At 36.0% G+C, this 18,144-nt stretch overlaps 1 protein-coding gene across 3 annotated transcripts in view; it reads left to right on the forward strand.

Annotated features, from left to right (window-relative positions):
* GABRA3 (gamma-aminobutyric acid type A receptor subunit alpha3) overlaps positions 1 to 18,144 on the forward strand; it is a 271,576-nt gene that overhangs the window by 212,166 nt on the left and 41,266 nt on the right. For all 3 annotated transcript variants that reach the window (XM_074391423.1, XM_074391422.1, XM_003943407.4), the window contains one exon: positions 12,734 to 12,877. In XM_074391423.1, coding sequence (XP_074247524.1) covers positions 12,734 to 12,877 — 144 coding nt within the window. The remainder of the gene's footprint in view (positions 1 to 12,733; positions 12,878 to 18,144) is intronic.

The raw sequence follows: 18,144 nt of genomic DNA on the forward strand, positions 1-18,144 counted from the left end.
ATGGATATCCAACTTTTAATAAATAAAAATATTAATAGTAAGTTTAAAGTATTCACAAAGACTGGTAGTAAATGGAAAATTACACAGATACTGGAAAATGCAGGGAAACTGATAGTATTTGAATAACAACATTTGAATTTCTTAATAAAGTAAACAGTACTACACAGAATCACTGTTCAAAATTGCCAGTTTAAGGATTTAATTTGCTTCTTAAAATTGTTATTTATTGGAATAACATTCTCAGGGTTTGTGTATAGTATACTATGCTAGTATACTATGCATATAGTATATAGTATTTTATGCATTTAGAATACTGTGTGTGTAGTATACTATAAGATACTATGTGTATAGTATACTTATGCATATAGACTTACTAATATATAGACTTATTAATATTAAATTTTCAAAAATTACTTACCACCAGCAGCATAGAGGGCCATCAACACACTTATAATAAGCAAAATCAAATGATCAGGTTGTAAGCACTTTAATTTGTCCTGACCCCTGAAAATTTCAAAACTTTAACTCAATGTGGCAGTATTTCCTGCTCTTGGTTTTGAGTTAACATCAATAGATTCCTTCAAACTAGTAATTCTCTATGTCTATTGTTACATTTGAATTCCTACAAGATCATTATAATACTTTTTCTATTTTTGTTCATTTCTCAAGTATTTTTCTCAATATTTGATGTTCAGAAAAATATGCATCTTTCTCAACACAATGTCAAGAAGCACTAGTCAAGATAGTGGTTACCCTTGGTGGGGGTTGTTATTGGAAAGGGAAGCAAATGATGCTTCTGGGTGCTGATTACCGGAGATATAACTCCAATGTTCATAAAAGATATCTGGATTGGAGATTTAATTTAAGTGTCATTCACACAGATGATGTTTAAAGCCATACAGCTACATGAGATCATTATGGAAATGACCATATACAGAGAAGAGAAGAGAAGAGAAGAGAAGAGAATCAAGGAAGGATTTTTTCTTTAGACATGATAACATTTAGAAGCTAGAAAAAAAGAGAATAATTTAATAAATGTGAAGGAGAAGCCAGGTGACATATGGGAAAATCTAAAGAGAACATGTTGTCTTGGAGGCCAAATAAATTACATCAAGGAGGGCGATTTAAATTCTTAAGTTCCTAAGTAGGTAGTTAAAATTAATCTTAGAAAACCTCTAGTGATGAAGCAATTCTGGAATGACAGAGTTAAGACTTCTGAAAATCCACTCCTCCATATAAGCAGTGAGGCAATTTTCAAACATTGTCAAAATTAACTTTCTCCAAACTCTGGAAATTAAAAAAAGGCTCCTAACACTCTGAAGAGTGTTTTTCAAGGAAAATGATTAGTTCTCAGTAAGGGAGAGTAGGGAATAAGAGGATGGGAATAGAGCCCTATTATTCCCCTCTTATTCCCTACTCTCTAAAAACCATGAAGATTTTGTCATGATGAAAAGGTCAATCCACCAGAAAAAAATATAACAATTTTAAAGATAGGCACACCTGAACACAGAGCCCCAAAATACATGAAGCAACACTGATAGAACTGAAGGGAAAAATAAGACAATTCAACAGTAACAATTAGATATTTCAATATTCCACTTTCAATACATGGATAGAACAACTAGGCAGATCAACACAGAAAAGAAGATTTGAACAATTCTATAAAGCAACTTGACCTAACCAACATCTGTGAGCATTCCCCCAAACAACATCAGACTGTACATTATTCTCAAGTGCATATGGAACATTTTCTGAGGTAGACCATGTGTTAGGTCATACAAGAAGACTCAATAAATTTAAAAGTATTGAAACCATACAAAGTACATTTTCTTACCTCAATTGAACAAAATTAGAAATCAGTAAGAAAAGGAAATTCCCAAAATTTACAAATATGTTGAGATCAAACAACACACTTCACTCCTAAATAGACAATGATCCAAATAAAAAATCACAAGGGGAATTAGATAATATTTTGAAACAAATGAAAATGATGACATAACATACCAAAACTTATGGGATGCATCAGTTTAAAGCAGTGCTTAGAGGAAAATTTCTAACTGTAAAGCCTGTATTTAAAAGAGAGATCCAAAATCAATAATCTGAACTTTCACCTTAAGAGACTAGAAAAAAGAAGACCAAACTAAATGAAAAGGAAGCAGAAAAAAAGCATAATAAATATTATAGTAAAAGTAAATTAAATAATTTTAAAAATTAAATTTAAAAAAATCTAAGTTATTTGAAAAGATCAACAAAACTGATAAACCTTTCACCAGACAAATGAAGCAAATAAAAGAACAGAGTTATATCACCAAAAGCATGAAAGAAGGCACATCATAATTGCCTTACAGAAATAAGCAGGATTTTAAGGGAATACGATGAGTAACTGCACACCAACAGATTAGATCACCTAGATGAAATGGAAAAAAAGTCATAGAAAAAAAACTAATGAACTGACTGAAGGAGAAATAGAAATTTTTACTGACCCTATACTAAGTAAATAGATTACATTAGTAATTTAATAACTTCACATAAAGAAAAACCCAGGCTTAGCTCTAAGGCTTCACCATTGAATTGTACCAAACATTTAAAGACTTGATACCAACCAATACCAGTTTTTCACAAATAATTCTTCCAAAATATAGAAGGGGAAAGAACATTTTTCAATTCATTCTGAGGCCAGTGTTACTGTGACACCAAAACCAAAGATCACTAGAAAATACAACTATAAGGCCGGGCACGGTGGCTCAAGCCTGTAATCCCAGCACTTTGGGAGGCTGAGGTGGCTGGATCACGAGGTCAAGAGATCGAGACCATCCTGGTCAACATGGTGAAACCCCGTCTCTACTAAAAAATACAAAAAATTGGCTGGGCATGGTGATGCGTGCCTGTAATCCCAGCTACTCAGGAGGTTGAGGCAGGAGAATTGCCTGAACCCAGGAGGCGGAGGTTGCGGTGAGCCGAGATCGTGCCATTGCACTCCAGCCTGGGTAACAAGAGCGAAACTCCATCTCAAAAAAAAAAAAAAAAAAAAAAAAAAATACAACTATAGACAAGTATTTTTTATTACTATAGACACAAAAATCTTCAAAAAACCTCTAGCAAACTGATTCAAGCAACTTATAAAATGCATTATACATCATCTTTAAGTGAGAGTTATGCCAGGAATACAAATTTGGCTCACCAACCAAAAACCATTCAGCATAATATGATGTATTAATAAAATGAACAAAAACCACATGATCATCTCAATATATGAAGAAGCATATGTACTCTGCACTAGAAATCCAAAATTTTGTCTTAATTTGCCAGTTACTAGTGGCTATAACTTGCCCTGTCAGTGTGAATAATTAAAGTTTTGAGAATTATAATTATATGATTTAGTTATGAACCAATATAGTACTTATTTCCATTTGGTTTTATATATATGAACCTTAGGCTGTAGCTTTCAGATTCATCAGAACACCTGAATTTTTAAAAATTATTTTTGTTTTAATTGACAAATAATTGTGTATACTTTTTGGGTACAATTAGATGTTTTAATAAATATATACATTGTGTAATGATCAAATCAGGGTATTTAACATTTCCATTATCTCAAACATTTATTATGTATTTGTGATGAGAACATTCAAAATCCTCACTTCTAGCTATTTAGAAATGTATCATACAATATTTTTAAAAATATAATCAACTCTGCACAATAGCACACCAGGACTTATTCCTTATATCCAACTGTACCTGTTACCCATTAATCAATCTCCCCCAAGCTCCCTCTAGACCGTTTCTATTCTCCTTCCCCAGCCCCTGGCAACTGCCATTCTACTCTCTACTTCTATGATATCATCTATTTTAAATTATTTATATGAATGATACAATTATGTATATGAATATATATATTATGTATACACATATACACATATATGTGTGTATACATATACAATTACGTATATACATATATAATTATGTATTTGAATATATACAATTATATATATTATATAGGTATATATTATATGTATATATGTGTATGTATACACATATATGTGTATATTCATGTATAGGAATTCATATATATACATATACATATTTACATATATCTGAATATACTCATATATGTGTATATACACATATATACACACACAATAGAATATATACATATAAATACATTTGTATATGTGTGTATACATATAAAACCGTTTTCTTATTCATTCGTTGATGAGCACTTGGATTGATTCCATATCTTGGCTATTTTGAACAGTGCTAAAATAATAATTGAAGTGTAGATAGCTCTTGAACATACTCATTTTTATTTATTTTGAATTCCGTAGTAGAATTGCTGGTTAACATGGTAGTTTGGTTTTTAATTTTTTGAGGAAACTTCATACTGTTTTTCATAGTGGCAGTACTAATTTGCATTCTTACCAATGGTGTATAAGAAACAGCTCCCCTTTCTTCTCATCTTTTCTAACCCTTGTTCTCTTTCGTCTTTTTGATAATAGTCATTCTAACTGGGGTGAGATAATATCTAATTCTGGTTTTGATTTGCATCTCTGTAATGATTAGTGACACTGAGTATTTTTATATACCTGGTGGCCATCTGTATATTTTCTTTTGAGAGATGTCTATTTAGATATTTTGCCCATTTCTAAAATCAGATTATTTGGCTTTGTTATACGTTGAGTTATTTGAGTTCCTTATGTATTCTGGATATTAACCCCTTATCAGATGTATACTTTGAAAATATTTTCCCATTCTGTATATTTTGTGTTCACTCTGTTGATTATTTCATTTGCCATACAGAAGATTTTTAGTTTGATAGAATTCCGTATCTCTACTTTTGCTTTTATTGTCTGTGCTTTTGGATTCTTATCTAAAAGATCCTTGCTCAGATGACTAATGACATGGAGAATTTCCCCTACATTTTCTTATAGTAATTTTATAGCTTTGGGTTTTACATTTAAGTCATTAATCCATTTTGATTCGATTTTTTATGGTGAGAGAAAAAGGTTTAGTCTCATTCTTGTACATGTGGACATGTAGTTTTCTCAGGACCATGTTGAAGAGACAAGTGGGATTCATCCCAGGAATGCAAAAATGGTTGAAAATGCAAATTAATAAACGTGATACATAACATCAACAAAATCAAGGACAAAAAATACACAGTCATTCCAATAGATGAAGAAAAAATGTTCAATAAAGTTCAACATCTCTTCATGATGAAAGATCTTAGCTAAATCAGTATAGATAAATAATGTACCTCAACACAATAAAGACCATATATGACAAACCTACAGCAAACATCATATTGAATGGAAAAAGTTGAAAGCTCTTTTATAAGATCTGAAACTTTGAAACAAGACAGAGATACCCACTCTCCCCACTTCTCACAACTAGTGGTGAGAAGTCCTAGAAGTACTAGAAGTCCTAACCAGAGCAATTAGGCAACATAAAGAAATAAAAGGCATCCAAATTGGAAAGGAGGAAGTCAAATTGTCCCTGTTTGCAGATGACACAATCATATATATCACTAAGGAACTAACCAACAGATTGTTAGAATTAATGAAGAAAATAAGTACAGTGGAAGGATACAAAATGCACATACAAAAGTCAGTACCGTTTCTATATGCCAATAGTGAACTATGTGAAAAAAAAATCAAGAAAGTGATCCCATTTACAATAGCTACAAAACAATAAAGTAAAATTTCTAGGAACAAATTTAACCAAAGAGTTAAAAGATCTCCACAATGAAAACTATAAACATTGATTAAAGAAATTGAAGAAGATACAAATAAATAGACATCTGTGTTCATAGATTGGAAGAGCTGATATTGTTTAAATGTTCATACTACCCAAAGCAATCTACACATTCAATACAATTGCTATCAAAACACCAATGACATACTTCATGAAATAGAGAAAACATTATAAAATTTACACAAAACCACAGAAGGCCCCAAATAGCCAAAACCATACTGAGCAAAAAGAATAAAGCTGGGGGCATCACATTACCTGACTTTAAAATATATCACAAAGCCATAGTAACCAAAATTGCATGATAGTGGCGTAAAAATTGACACATAGAACAATGGAACATAAAAAGACACATGCAATTGTATGTTTGTAACAGTGCTATTCACAATAGCAAAGTCATGGAATCAACCTAAAGATCCATCAATAGATGACTGGATAACGAAAATTGGTATGTATGTGTGTGTGTGTGCATATATATATATATATATATATATATATATTCTATTTTCATGAGGAGCTGGGGTAGGATGGAGGGATTGATTCCTTTAGAAAGGATATCTACCTTTATATATATGTGTGTGTGTGTGTGTGTGTGTGTATACACACACACACACACACACACACACACACATACATTCACCATGGAATGCTACCCAGCCATAAAAAGGATGAAATCCTGTGTTTGGTGCACCATAGATGGAACTAGAGGCCACTAACCTAAGTGATATAACTCATAAGCTCAAATACCACATATTCTCACTTACAAGTTGGAGACAAATAATGGATACACATGGATATAGTGAGTGAAATAATACACATTGGAGATTCCAAAAGGTGGGAGGGTATGAGGGGGTGAAGACTGAAAAAAAATACCTATAGGGTACAATGTTCAGTATGGGGGTAATGAGTACACTAAAAGCCCAGACTTGTCCACTACACAATATATGAATTTAACAAAACTGCACCTTTACTCCCTAAATCTACAAAAATTAAAAAAAAAAGGAATAGAGAATACAGAAATAAACCCACATATTTAAAACTAACTGATTTTTTAAAAAAAACACCAAAATACATACCAGGGAAAGGATAGTCTCTTAAACATATGGTGCTGGGAAATCTGTAGAACCCTTGGCTTTTTACCACATCCAAATCAAAGATAAGTTCTTTTCACTAAAATGCTCTGTGTTCTCTATCTTGGTTTAGATCGTGTATTCTGGTTACTTACCTCCTCAACCTTTTATCATATCCCTCTCCCCATTACATTGGCCTTCTGCCAGTTCCTAGAACTCTTTACCACTTAGAAAACTTAACATTTGTTGGTTTGGGGGTTTGGAAAGTTTGTTGTTTTGTTATTATTTTGGCCTGAAATATTTTCTATCAAGCTCTTGCATGATTGACTTCTCATTTTTTAATCTTTCAGATTAGAAATCACCCTCCCAGAGAGATCTTCTCTTATCACTGTATCTAATGATGCCCCTCCTCATCTTATAACTCTATTTTCTTCATAGCATGTATTATTGTTACTAGATTCTTCATTTATATACTTGTTGTATTATCTGTATTTTCTCACTTAACTGTAAGCTCAATGAGGTGATGGGGCCTCAAATGTTTTATGACCTCTGTATCTTCACTATCTAATATAATTTCTTAATATTTGTTGAACGGGTAACTGATTGAATCAATCAAGCAAGCAGTTTCTGACAATATTTCAAAAGAAATGCTTTCTCATTTGTGCTAACATGGCAAGAATGTTTGTTACTTCCCTTTTTCCTGGGGTCTGTTACATATCAAGGCTCAGATAACAGAAGGAGGCATTTTGCTAAGCAACTAAAGGCAAGGAGATGCCGTTGCTATTATAGCTCATATGAATTATATTGAGGAGCCCATTCTGGGAGTGCAAACGTTCTAATTGTCAGGCAGATATCCTTTCTAAAGGAATCAATCCCTCCACCCTACCCCAGGTCCTCATGAAAATAGAATGATTGGAACAGAGAAGAGGGGGAAGAGTTTTATAACTGAGGAATTAAAGGAGCCCAATTCCATGAAATAAGGAAAGCAGAAAGAGGTCTAACTGGGAAGAATTTGTTCCCCAGTAAGTGAATAAATTCCATCATTATCCATGTATTTGCAAAAGCTACAATCTTAGGATCACTTAGAATCTTTTAAAAATATCCTTTGTTCTTTCTTAACCCCCATGAAAAGTCAAAAATTATAATCAGTTCTACTTCTGAAATCTTTGTCCCACTCAGTTCAACCCACTGTCCAGTATATTATGCTTATGGTTCACTGACACCAAAAGGCCATTGTGATGACATTTTAAATATGGTCTTGGCTTCAGTTTCACTCTTTTACACCAGCCATCTGTTTGGCAGCCTGGGTGATTCTTCCCAAGCTTATATCTGATCATATCGTCTTTCTCCTTTAGGCATGTCCACAACTCATTGTGTATACACACTTGTATATACACATATGTATATATTCCAACAGAGGTTTCCACTTGCCCATTAGAAGTTTCTTCTGGGGACTATATAATAAAAGAAAGAAAGACAGGACTGCAAAAACCCTTATTTCTTAGGGTAGGCAATTTGGATTTTTTTTTTTTTTTTTTGAGTCAGTGGTCTTGCTCTGTTGCCTGGGCTGGAGTGCAGGGGCTCAATCATAGCTCACTGTAGCCTTGAGCTCCTAGACTCAATTGATCCTCTTGCCTCAGCCTCCTGAGCAGCTGGGACTACAGGCATGTGCCACCATGTCCAACTAATTTTTAAATATTTTGTAGAGATGGGTTCTTTCTATGTTGCCCAGACTGGTTTCAAACTCTTGGCCCCATGTAATCCTCCTGCTTTGGCCTCCTAAGGTGCTGGAATTATAGCTTAAGCCACTGCACCCAAGCTAATTTGGATATTTTATTATATTTATTAAGCTTCCCTTTGGCCTGCAGGTTCAGTGATATTATTAATTCCTCTTTGCCTTGACTAGGTTGTTCTTTTGCTAGGAATATCCTTTCACCTACCTCATCTTCTGAGTATCATGTACTTTAAGAATCCCTCTGTAACACTCTACTCTGAGCAGGAGTAATAGTGCTCACCTCTGGTTTTACTTAATGCTTATGTTTATTTCACTAGTGTGCATACTCCTATGTTCGAAATTCACTACAGCTCCATTGTGCTTTTTCTGTCTCCACCAGTAAATTATGGGCTTCCTGATGTGATGGTGGTTATTGTGCCTTCACAAACTTTGTTTACCAGTACAGACCAGGCTCCAACCAGACACTCAATCAAGTAGTTTTCAATTTTTTTAAATTTACATCTTCCTCTTCCACTCATTCTTCTTTCCTGCTTTGCCCTCTATCATATGAGAAGAGGGTATTTTTTTCCCTCCACAAATCCCTCTGATCCCATATATTATTGCCAGATAAATTAAACCATTACTTTTTGCATAAACTAAGTTGCTACTCTGGGCAAGTGAATTTTCTGAGACACTGATCATTGCACAATTTATTGTCACATCTGCATTAGGATCTGCTTGGATTTTCAAGGTGAATATTCAGGTACTCAGCTTAAATTAAGAGATCCGGCAAGAAATTCCTTTTGTTTTTTAGGGGTGGAAAAAAAAATCTTCCATTGCCTACTCTTTCCCTGAACAAACCTGTTCTAGTTTGATATTGTCAAAATTTTGGGTAGATTAGATAGAACATGGCACTATCCTTTAAACATAAGGGGTTACAACCATCTGAACAGCAAAGGTAAGAAGACATGTACAGATAGTTCCCTGCTTAGGAGTAGGGGTACACCAAACATATGTACTAAAAATAAAAGAATCTGGGGAAAAATGAGAGCACAAGGATCTTATGAAATCACATTTCACTAAAAGTACTATGACTGCCTCATATAATATCAGTATAAATTTTAGGTAAGGGTATGAGAAGAGTTCTGAGAAGATTTTCCTTTCTTCTTGGTGATAATAGTTTAAAGGTTCACAATTCAAGCCAAGAGCCCTAGATATCCCATAAGTATCAGATGATGCTTTGTTTTTAAGGTGGAATCATAAGGAGTCATAGCCATCTATAACAGAAAGTCTCTAGAACAGCGATTGTAAATTGGGAGCTTCAGATGTGATTTGTTTGATCCACACACTATAACTTTTTAAATTATTTACTAAGATTTTAAATTTTGGAGATATAACATAAAAGTCTAGGTTTGTTTATTATTTCACAAAATCAGAAGATTGACAACACTGGCTCAAATTCTACATGACTTCAATCAGTCAAGGCTAAATACTGATTATCCCTTATAGATGAGGGTATATTTTCCCTTTTCTCATAATCTCTGTCATTTTCACCTCACTCCCTGAAAAAAGGGTCTAATATCAATTGCCAGTAGTCATTTCACTTGCACTTTTGTTTTACCCTCAATAGAATTAAGAGCTCAAAGTAGCAATGAGGGAAGTGAAAGAGTTCTTGTATCATATCTATCAATTTTTTAAAAATTAAGACAGGCTGAATCGCTATATTTTAAACAAGATGGGAGAGTTTACATTTTCTTATAGAAATAAAGGATTTTTCACATCTTTAAGCACATGAAGTATGCTTTTGTTGAAAACATAAAACTTCGTATATCAAAATCTTGCAATTCATTACAAAAAACTGATTTATCTATGGAAAAATGTACAATGAAAATATTAATTAAAAAACATTGAAAGTTAGGTTTTGGGTTTGAATGCATACACTAAATGTTATTGCTAGAAAATGCACTTATGCATTCAGCAACAAAACTTTATAGGCATCAAAATATTTCATAGATACCAAACTTATAAAAATGTCTATTAATTGCATCAGAAATTATCTGTCCAACTAGAAGTATTATTGTTGTTGTGTTGAAGAAATGATGGAGACTATATACAAAGCAAGTTATGTGGAAAAGTTAAATTTCCTGTGACATTTTCTTTTGCAGCTTATGAGAACACAAATATAAAAAAATACCATAGAGTTATGAATATTTGTTCATGTTGTCAATGAGAATTTTAATGTGATTGGAGAAATTTTTAGTGTGTTGCTCGTTACAAACAAAGCAGGAAATGACTTGTTTAGGTATATTGAAAAAGTTTTAAAAAGTGTAAAGCAAACTGACACAAGAGCAGAAAATCAAACACCGTATATTCTCGCTCATAGGCGGGTGTTGAACAATGAGAACACATGGACACAGGGAGGGGAGCACTACACACTGGGGTCCGTTGGGGGGAAACGGGGGAGGGGTAGGGGGGTGGGGAGGTGGGAAGAGATAGCATGGGGAGAAATGACAGATACAGGTGAGGGGACGGAAGGCAGCAAAGCACACTGCCATGTGTGTACCTATGCAACAATCTTGCATGTTCATCACATGTACCCCCAAACCTAAAATGCAATAAAAAAAAAAGTGTAATGTAAACAGATCACAGTACCCATGAATAGCTGTTAATGTCAGACTTGTAAAATGTATATCCCATGTTGTTGCAAAGTTTTTCAGGGACCTAGCATTTATATGTGTTTATTGGCAGATTCACCAGAAATTATTTGCTTTGTCATAAAAGGTTTATATAGAGTATATTGGGAGTATAGTAGTTGCCACCATGAGCTGGAGGAACCCCTCATCCCCTTTGGCTTGAACAACAGGCAGCTCAAAACTTGGAGGAAAAGTGCATATAGTACGTGGTCAGCTTCCCTTTATGAGCCTGGGTGACTAAATTAGGGCAAGTGCTCACCCTAGATATAAAATCCACGGTGGAAAGAATTAATCATGTTAGGGAAGAAATCAACTCTTTTCTTTAATATATTGACGACAATTAAATAACCCCACCTCATTCTTCACCATTTCCCTTACTTGCACCCCTGTTAAAATTAATCTATACAAATTCTGTACTTGGCAGTGGAATTCTAAATACAAGCCTTGACACTAATGCTGATGCAGAAGAAAAGGTGTCAGATGTCTAGTTTGCATATCAAAATGTTAATAAATCAGTTATGAAAGAAAATTAATTATTGTAATTTCAATTTGGAATTTTTGTTTTTTAACTTAAAATATTACCAGTTTGAATTTTTGCTTTCTCTCATATGCTCACCACATAAATAATTACTTTTTTTATTACTTTTCTGTCAGCTTATTTTTGTGACAACTAGCCTGTTTTACTTATTCAAGGTACCTCTGTGTTAGTCTGTTTTGCTTTGCAATAAAGGAATACCTGAAGCTAGGTAATTTATAAATAAAAGGGTTTTATGTGGTTCTTTGTTTGGGGGTAGGGGCTGTACAAGGAGCATGGAGCCCGCATCTGATTTCTGTAAGGACCTCAGGAACCTTTTATTCATAGCTAAAGGCAAAGGGAGCCAGTGTGTCACATGAAAAGAGGGAGTAAGAGAAAGATGGAGGTGCAAGGATCCTTTAAAATAATCAGATAGCCTGTGAACTAATACAGCAAGAATTCACTCATTACTGGAGCAGGGGTGGCACCAAGCCATTTGTGAGGGATCTGCCTCCACGACTCAAACACCTCCCACTGGGTCCCACTTCCAACACTGGGGTTCACATTTTAACATAAGAATTGGAGTGGTCAAATATCCAAATTATGTCAACCTCTCTGGCTCCTGTAGGCATTTGAGTCTGTGACATCTACATGAGATAATATTTTAGCCATTCCTACCCCCTGCCCCTACTGTCTACTCTCCAACAGAAGGAAAAGTTTATTGGCAGTCTAGAAGATAATCACTGAAGTGTGAGACCACTTTGGGTTTATTTCTATGTACACAGCATATACTACGGTACCTATTCAATGAGGGTTCATTGGATGAAAGGATGGATACATGGAGGGATGGATGGATGTACTTCAGTTGAAGACAGACCACATACCCAGAACTCTTTGAAGATGGAAATTTTATTTCAATCTCATTTCAGTTTAGTATCAAGGGTAATCTCTCTGTTTCCTTCAACTTCTCTTTATTGACCCTTCTCTTCCTTAGATGCCTATACAACAGCTGAAGTGGTTTATTCTTGGACTCTCGGAAAGAACAAATCTGTGGAAGTGGCACAGGATGGCTCTCGCTTGAACCAGTATGACCTGCTGGGCCATGTTGTTGGGACAGAGATAATCCGGTCTAGTACAGGTATTTAACTTATTTTATTTAACAAATATTGCTACAACTTGTACCTCATGCCAGTCAATGTTCTAAGTGCTTATAACTTATTTAATCTTCAAAACAATGTTGTGATAAAGTTAGTATTATCATGAGAAAATTATTATCAGTAATTTGCTCCATGTCACAGTTATGCAATGGCAAAACCGAAATGAACACTTTGCAGATTGGCTCCCCAGACCATCCTCTTAACCACAATAGCCTGCTGCCTCTTGGAGAGTGGTATAGAAAGTAAAGGGCATTTGGGTTGGAGTATGAGAAGAGAAAGCAAATGGAGGCCATGGTGGGTGAAGAGCTGAGCTTTGGTCCTAAAGATTTTATTAAAATATTTGCTTAACTCAGCCCATGCTGAGGTGGCACATTAATAATCCCAGAAAAGGTCAAGCACACAGCCCCAATGTCCAGGGAGTAGTCAAAGAATTATTTTCTTAAGTGAATCACGTAAGTTAGAAAAAAAGCTTAGGTGGCAAAACCTGCTAGGTCTTATCAATGTCTAACACTGATATTGACAAATGGAACTAAAGTTTTGTTCTGTGGCCTTACCAGCTCAAGGGGCCTGAGGCATGATATATTCTGAATCTCAACTAACCTTAGAATATTTGCCAAAATGGAGTATATGTTGGGGCCCACATATCACATAATGTTTTTGCTATGAAATATAAAACCTTTCAACATTAATATTCAAGCAACACTTGTCTCTGTGACTCCACAATTATAAATGTCCTTTTATCTCATTATCTAAGCATATACTGTTCCCCCTTGTGATGTCACAGTCTATCATCTTCTCTGTCCCCTGTTCTCCCTCCACCTCAAAATCAGGGGAGAATGTCTAAAAAAAATCGACATTTGAAATGGAGTTGAAGGACAAACAGGATTTAGAGATCTAGAATTAGTGTGGGGAAAGGCTATTCTTGACAAAGACAATACTGAAATGTCAAAAGTCCAGAATGATGAGAGAACATGGGTGTTGGGGAAGCTGAAAGCTATTCAGAGTAAGATGCAGAAGGGATAGGGAGTGTAGGGCTGTGGGGGTGGGTAAGCTGTTCTATGGGGTCCTGGAGTCACGTGTGGCAGGCCTCCACCTGGACCAGTCCAAGTGGGATAGGTAGGCCAGGTGCAGTTGGCTCCAATCTGAAGAGTCCCCTCCCTCCAGCAGGTGAGCATTGCTGCTGCAGTCAAGTGCCTGGCTTTGGCAGAAGCAGTAGAGGTGGCTAGCAGTGGGAGTGTCTGGGCCACCTGAGCCCTGTCCCTGTGCCCCAAGAGTGCTCCTGGCCATCGTGCATTGGCTTACCTGGGTCACTGGCCAGGGCTCAGAGCCCTGGGAGTGTGGCCAGAGCTAGAGAGGAACCCATCCCTGGCTCACTCTGCTGACGGTGAAGCAGGGGCATTGATACACTTTTCCTGCACTAGCTGCACAAGTGCTGCCAGGCTCCAGGGCCCTGATCCTGGGACTGTGAAAGGAAGGAGGGAGAGAAGCCATCAACAGGTCTCACATACCCTCCTGTCCTCTCATGTCTCCACTGGACCCCGTACATGTGTGAGCAGAGAAGCCGGCCTCCTGCTTCCAGAGATGCCACCACCACTGCTACTGCCTCCTCTCCCCTCCCTTTCCCACCCCAGTTTAAGGGAAGACAGGAAGGAGGCCCTTGGATGAGGCTGAGGCTGCAGCACCTATAGCCCAAAGCCGTGCACAGCACAGCTGGGCCCTAGAGTCTGAGGGCCTGCCTTTGCAGCTGCAGGGATTTCCTCCTTGGAGAGAGTAAGCAAGAGAAGTCCCTGCATCCATTCACTCTCCTCACCTCCCCGTCCATCCTGGGCACTGCCGGCCTGGCATCAACTCATGAGACCAATTTTTGGTTGCCCAAGCAGACCCTACTCCCAATTCATTTGCGTAAACTGCTGTTGGTCTTATCTTTAGCACACAGACGATAATGTTCATGACAGGAAAATTAGAACTACACAAAGGAGCAAATATTGGAAATTAAAATACTTTTTGTTTCCACTATCTAGAAATATCTTAGAAGATATTGGTACATTAACTGATTATTTTACATTTGTTATCAAAGATGGTTCCATCTGCATTTTTGGTATAAATATCTTTTTATGTAAATAAGGCCATAGTACTGATATTTATAAGCTGATTTTTATTTCATTTTATATTATAAATGTGTTTTTGTGTCAATAAATGCACAGAATCCACTTAAACTGCACACAAGATTTAGTAAAATATGTTAGCAATTAGAATGAACACACCACACATTTATTATTACTTATTTTGGTTACTTAAAAAAACAGTTAAAGTGAAAAGCCCTCCTGCCATGCCAGAGCATAGGTGACAATGATGATATGCCGTGTTGTCACTTGGAACTGTAGCATTTCATTGTGAAACTCAGTAAAATAGTATATTTTGGATAATGTCCTCATATAGAGAGATCACAATCTGTTTAAACAATCATCTACTATATATTCTGTGTTTTAATGCTATAAACAACACTGTAAACACCCTTCTTTTCCATAAAGCATTTTGCTCCTGTGTAATTATCTCCCTAGGATACAGAAATGATACTGAGATTGCTATTTCAGAAAGTAGACACATTAAAAAAATTGATACATATTGACAAACTGCTGTTCTGAAAGGTTACAGAATTCACACTCCCATTATCAGTGTATGAACATGCCAATTTTCCCTCACCCTTGCCAACACAGGTATTATGGGTTGAATTGTGTCCCCTGAAAAGATATGTTTAAGTCCTAATCCACAATACCTCAGAATGTGGCCTTATTTGGAAACAGGGTCACTGCAGATGTAATTAGTTAAGATAAGGTCATACTGCAGTAGAGTGGGCCCTAATCCAATATGACTGGTGTCTTTATAAAAAGGGGAAATTTGGACATAGAGACACACAGGTGCATGTGTGCACATGGAGAACACTATGTGAACATGAAGGCAGAGATTAGAGCGATGCTTCTATAAGTTGAGGAACACCAAAGATTGCCAGAAAACAACCTGAAGCTAGGAAGAGACAAAGAAGGATTTCCTTACAGTTTTCAGAGGGAATGCTGTCCTGATGACACCTCAGTATCAGACTCCAGCCTTCAGAAATGTGAAAGAATACATTTGTTTTGTTTTAACTAATGCAAAGCGTGGTAATTTGTTATGGCAGCCCTAGAAAACTAATGCAACAAGATACTGTCATTCTTGTTTTCTTATTGTTTATCAAAGTAATATATGGGTATGGTGGTAGAATTAATCATGCTCAATTTTTGAGCATGTAATATGTGCCAAGAATTTACCTGTGGGCATGTATTAACTCATTTAACCCTTGAAAAACAGTCTGGGGTAGGTGGTGGTATTATCTGAGGCTTATAGATAAGGAAATCAGGGCTCAGACAGATTAAATAATTTTCTCAGAGTCACACAGTTGGTAAGTGGTGGAGCAACATTTGGAAACAAGGCAGCAAACTTGCTCCAGAATCTATACACATAAAAACGACATGGACCACTCCCTTTTTACTTTTCATTGAGAAGGAAGGATGGAAGGAAGGAAGAAAGGCAGGTGGAGGGAAGAAGGAGAGAAAAGAAAAGAAAATCAAATAACAGAAAGGTATATACTGAAAAGGAGCAGTTTCTATCTTAACCATTTATGATTTACTTCTGTTGGTTCCCTCTACATTTCTAAATAATGTGCTTATACTGCTATTTTTCACCTTTAGAGATGAAATATCGATTCCCTACTCTAAAGTATATGAGTAGTTATCTCACTTCCATTGTTCCTACCTTTCCTTTCCTCCAAGTCTTGATAGCTAGATCAAATACTTAGCTATATTTATTCTATCAACCCTTCTGTCCTCATATCCTCCTTTCTTTCTCCCAACTTCTGCCAGCTAAAAGTTTGCTTTCATTGTAAAAACAGATTAAAATTTGCACTTAGTTCTTGTGGTAGGGAGAATAGTGGTCCCCCAAAAGATGTCCACATCCTATTCCCTAGAACCTGTGAACATGTTAGGTTACATGGAAAGTGGGGATTAATGTTCCTAATCAGTTGATTTCAGAATAAAGAGATTATTCTGAATTATTCAAGTGGGCATAATGTAACCATGAGTGTCCTTATAAGGAGAGGCAGGAAGACCAGAGTAAAAAAGAAAATGAATAGAAGATATTTTACAAGAAGCCCAGAAATGTGGATTATCTAGAGAAGCCAAAAAAGACAAGAAAATCTATTCTTCCCTAGAGTCACCAGAAATTAATGCAGCCTCACCCACATCCTGATTTTAGGACCCTGAGACCCACTTTAGACTTCTGACCTTCAGAAGTATAAGAGTATAAATTTGTGCTGTTTTAAGCCAACAAATGTGGGGTAATTTGATAAAGTACCAATCAATAGGAAACTAATACAATTCTATATCCCTAATTAAGCTTTCAATACTTTCTCTGTAGATTGATTTAAAAAGCTCAAAACCAGCAAGGGACATTTGGGACTACAATTTCTCCTTTAAGGACCTACCACTCACTTAAATTTCCCTAGTTTTCTATAGGAAGACCCTTCAGTGTATTTTAGAAAAAGGCACTGGTTATCTTTATTTTGACCAGGAGAGTAAACATCTTGATACAGTCATTGTGCCTATGGAAGTAGGGCTTGTAATTTCCCAGGTTGAGATCTGTAATTAATGTCCCTGTTTTCCATTCCCATTCTTGAGACCCTCTCCCTTTGTCCCTGCAGCCTCCAGGTCTGTGTCCTCTCTGGGTGTTGCCAGCAGGGACCTCCCTTGTAAGCTGAGCTCCTGCTGCTGCTTCCCATCTATACTGATGCCTGCTTTCTCCATCAGCACTTTCTGAATTCCAAAATTCTCTTGAGCTCTTTCATTCATTCTTTCCTGTTGTTTTCTTTCTTATGGGTTTGTTTATTCTATTTTATTGTCTTCACTAGCACTTGAGGAAGTCTTAAGAGAAAGAGGAGGTAAATGTTGGTGCTCAGTTTGCTATATGAAGGACATCCTTCCAACATTTTACCTACATTTTTTAGGAACTGCATTATTTCTATTTGTAAAATTTACATCTTGAATATATCTGGAGTTTTATTTTTGGTTTGCACTATGAGGTAACCAAATGTACCAATATCCATTAGTGGATAATCTAGTGTTTCCTCATTGATATGAGATGCTGCTTTTATCATATACTAAATTCACATGTGTGCACACAAGTACACATGCAAACATTTAAGTCTGTGTTAGTATTT

This window comes from Saimiri boliviensis, chromosome X (genome assembly GCF_048565385.1).
Source record: "Saimiri boliviensis isolate mSaiBol1 chromosome X, mSaiBol1.pri, whole genome shotgun sequence".
Classification (NCBI taxonomy): domain Eukaryota; kingdom Metazoa; phylum Chordata; class Mammalia; order Primates; family Cebidae; genus Saimiri; species Saimiri boliviensis.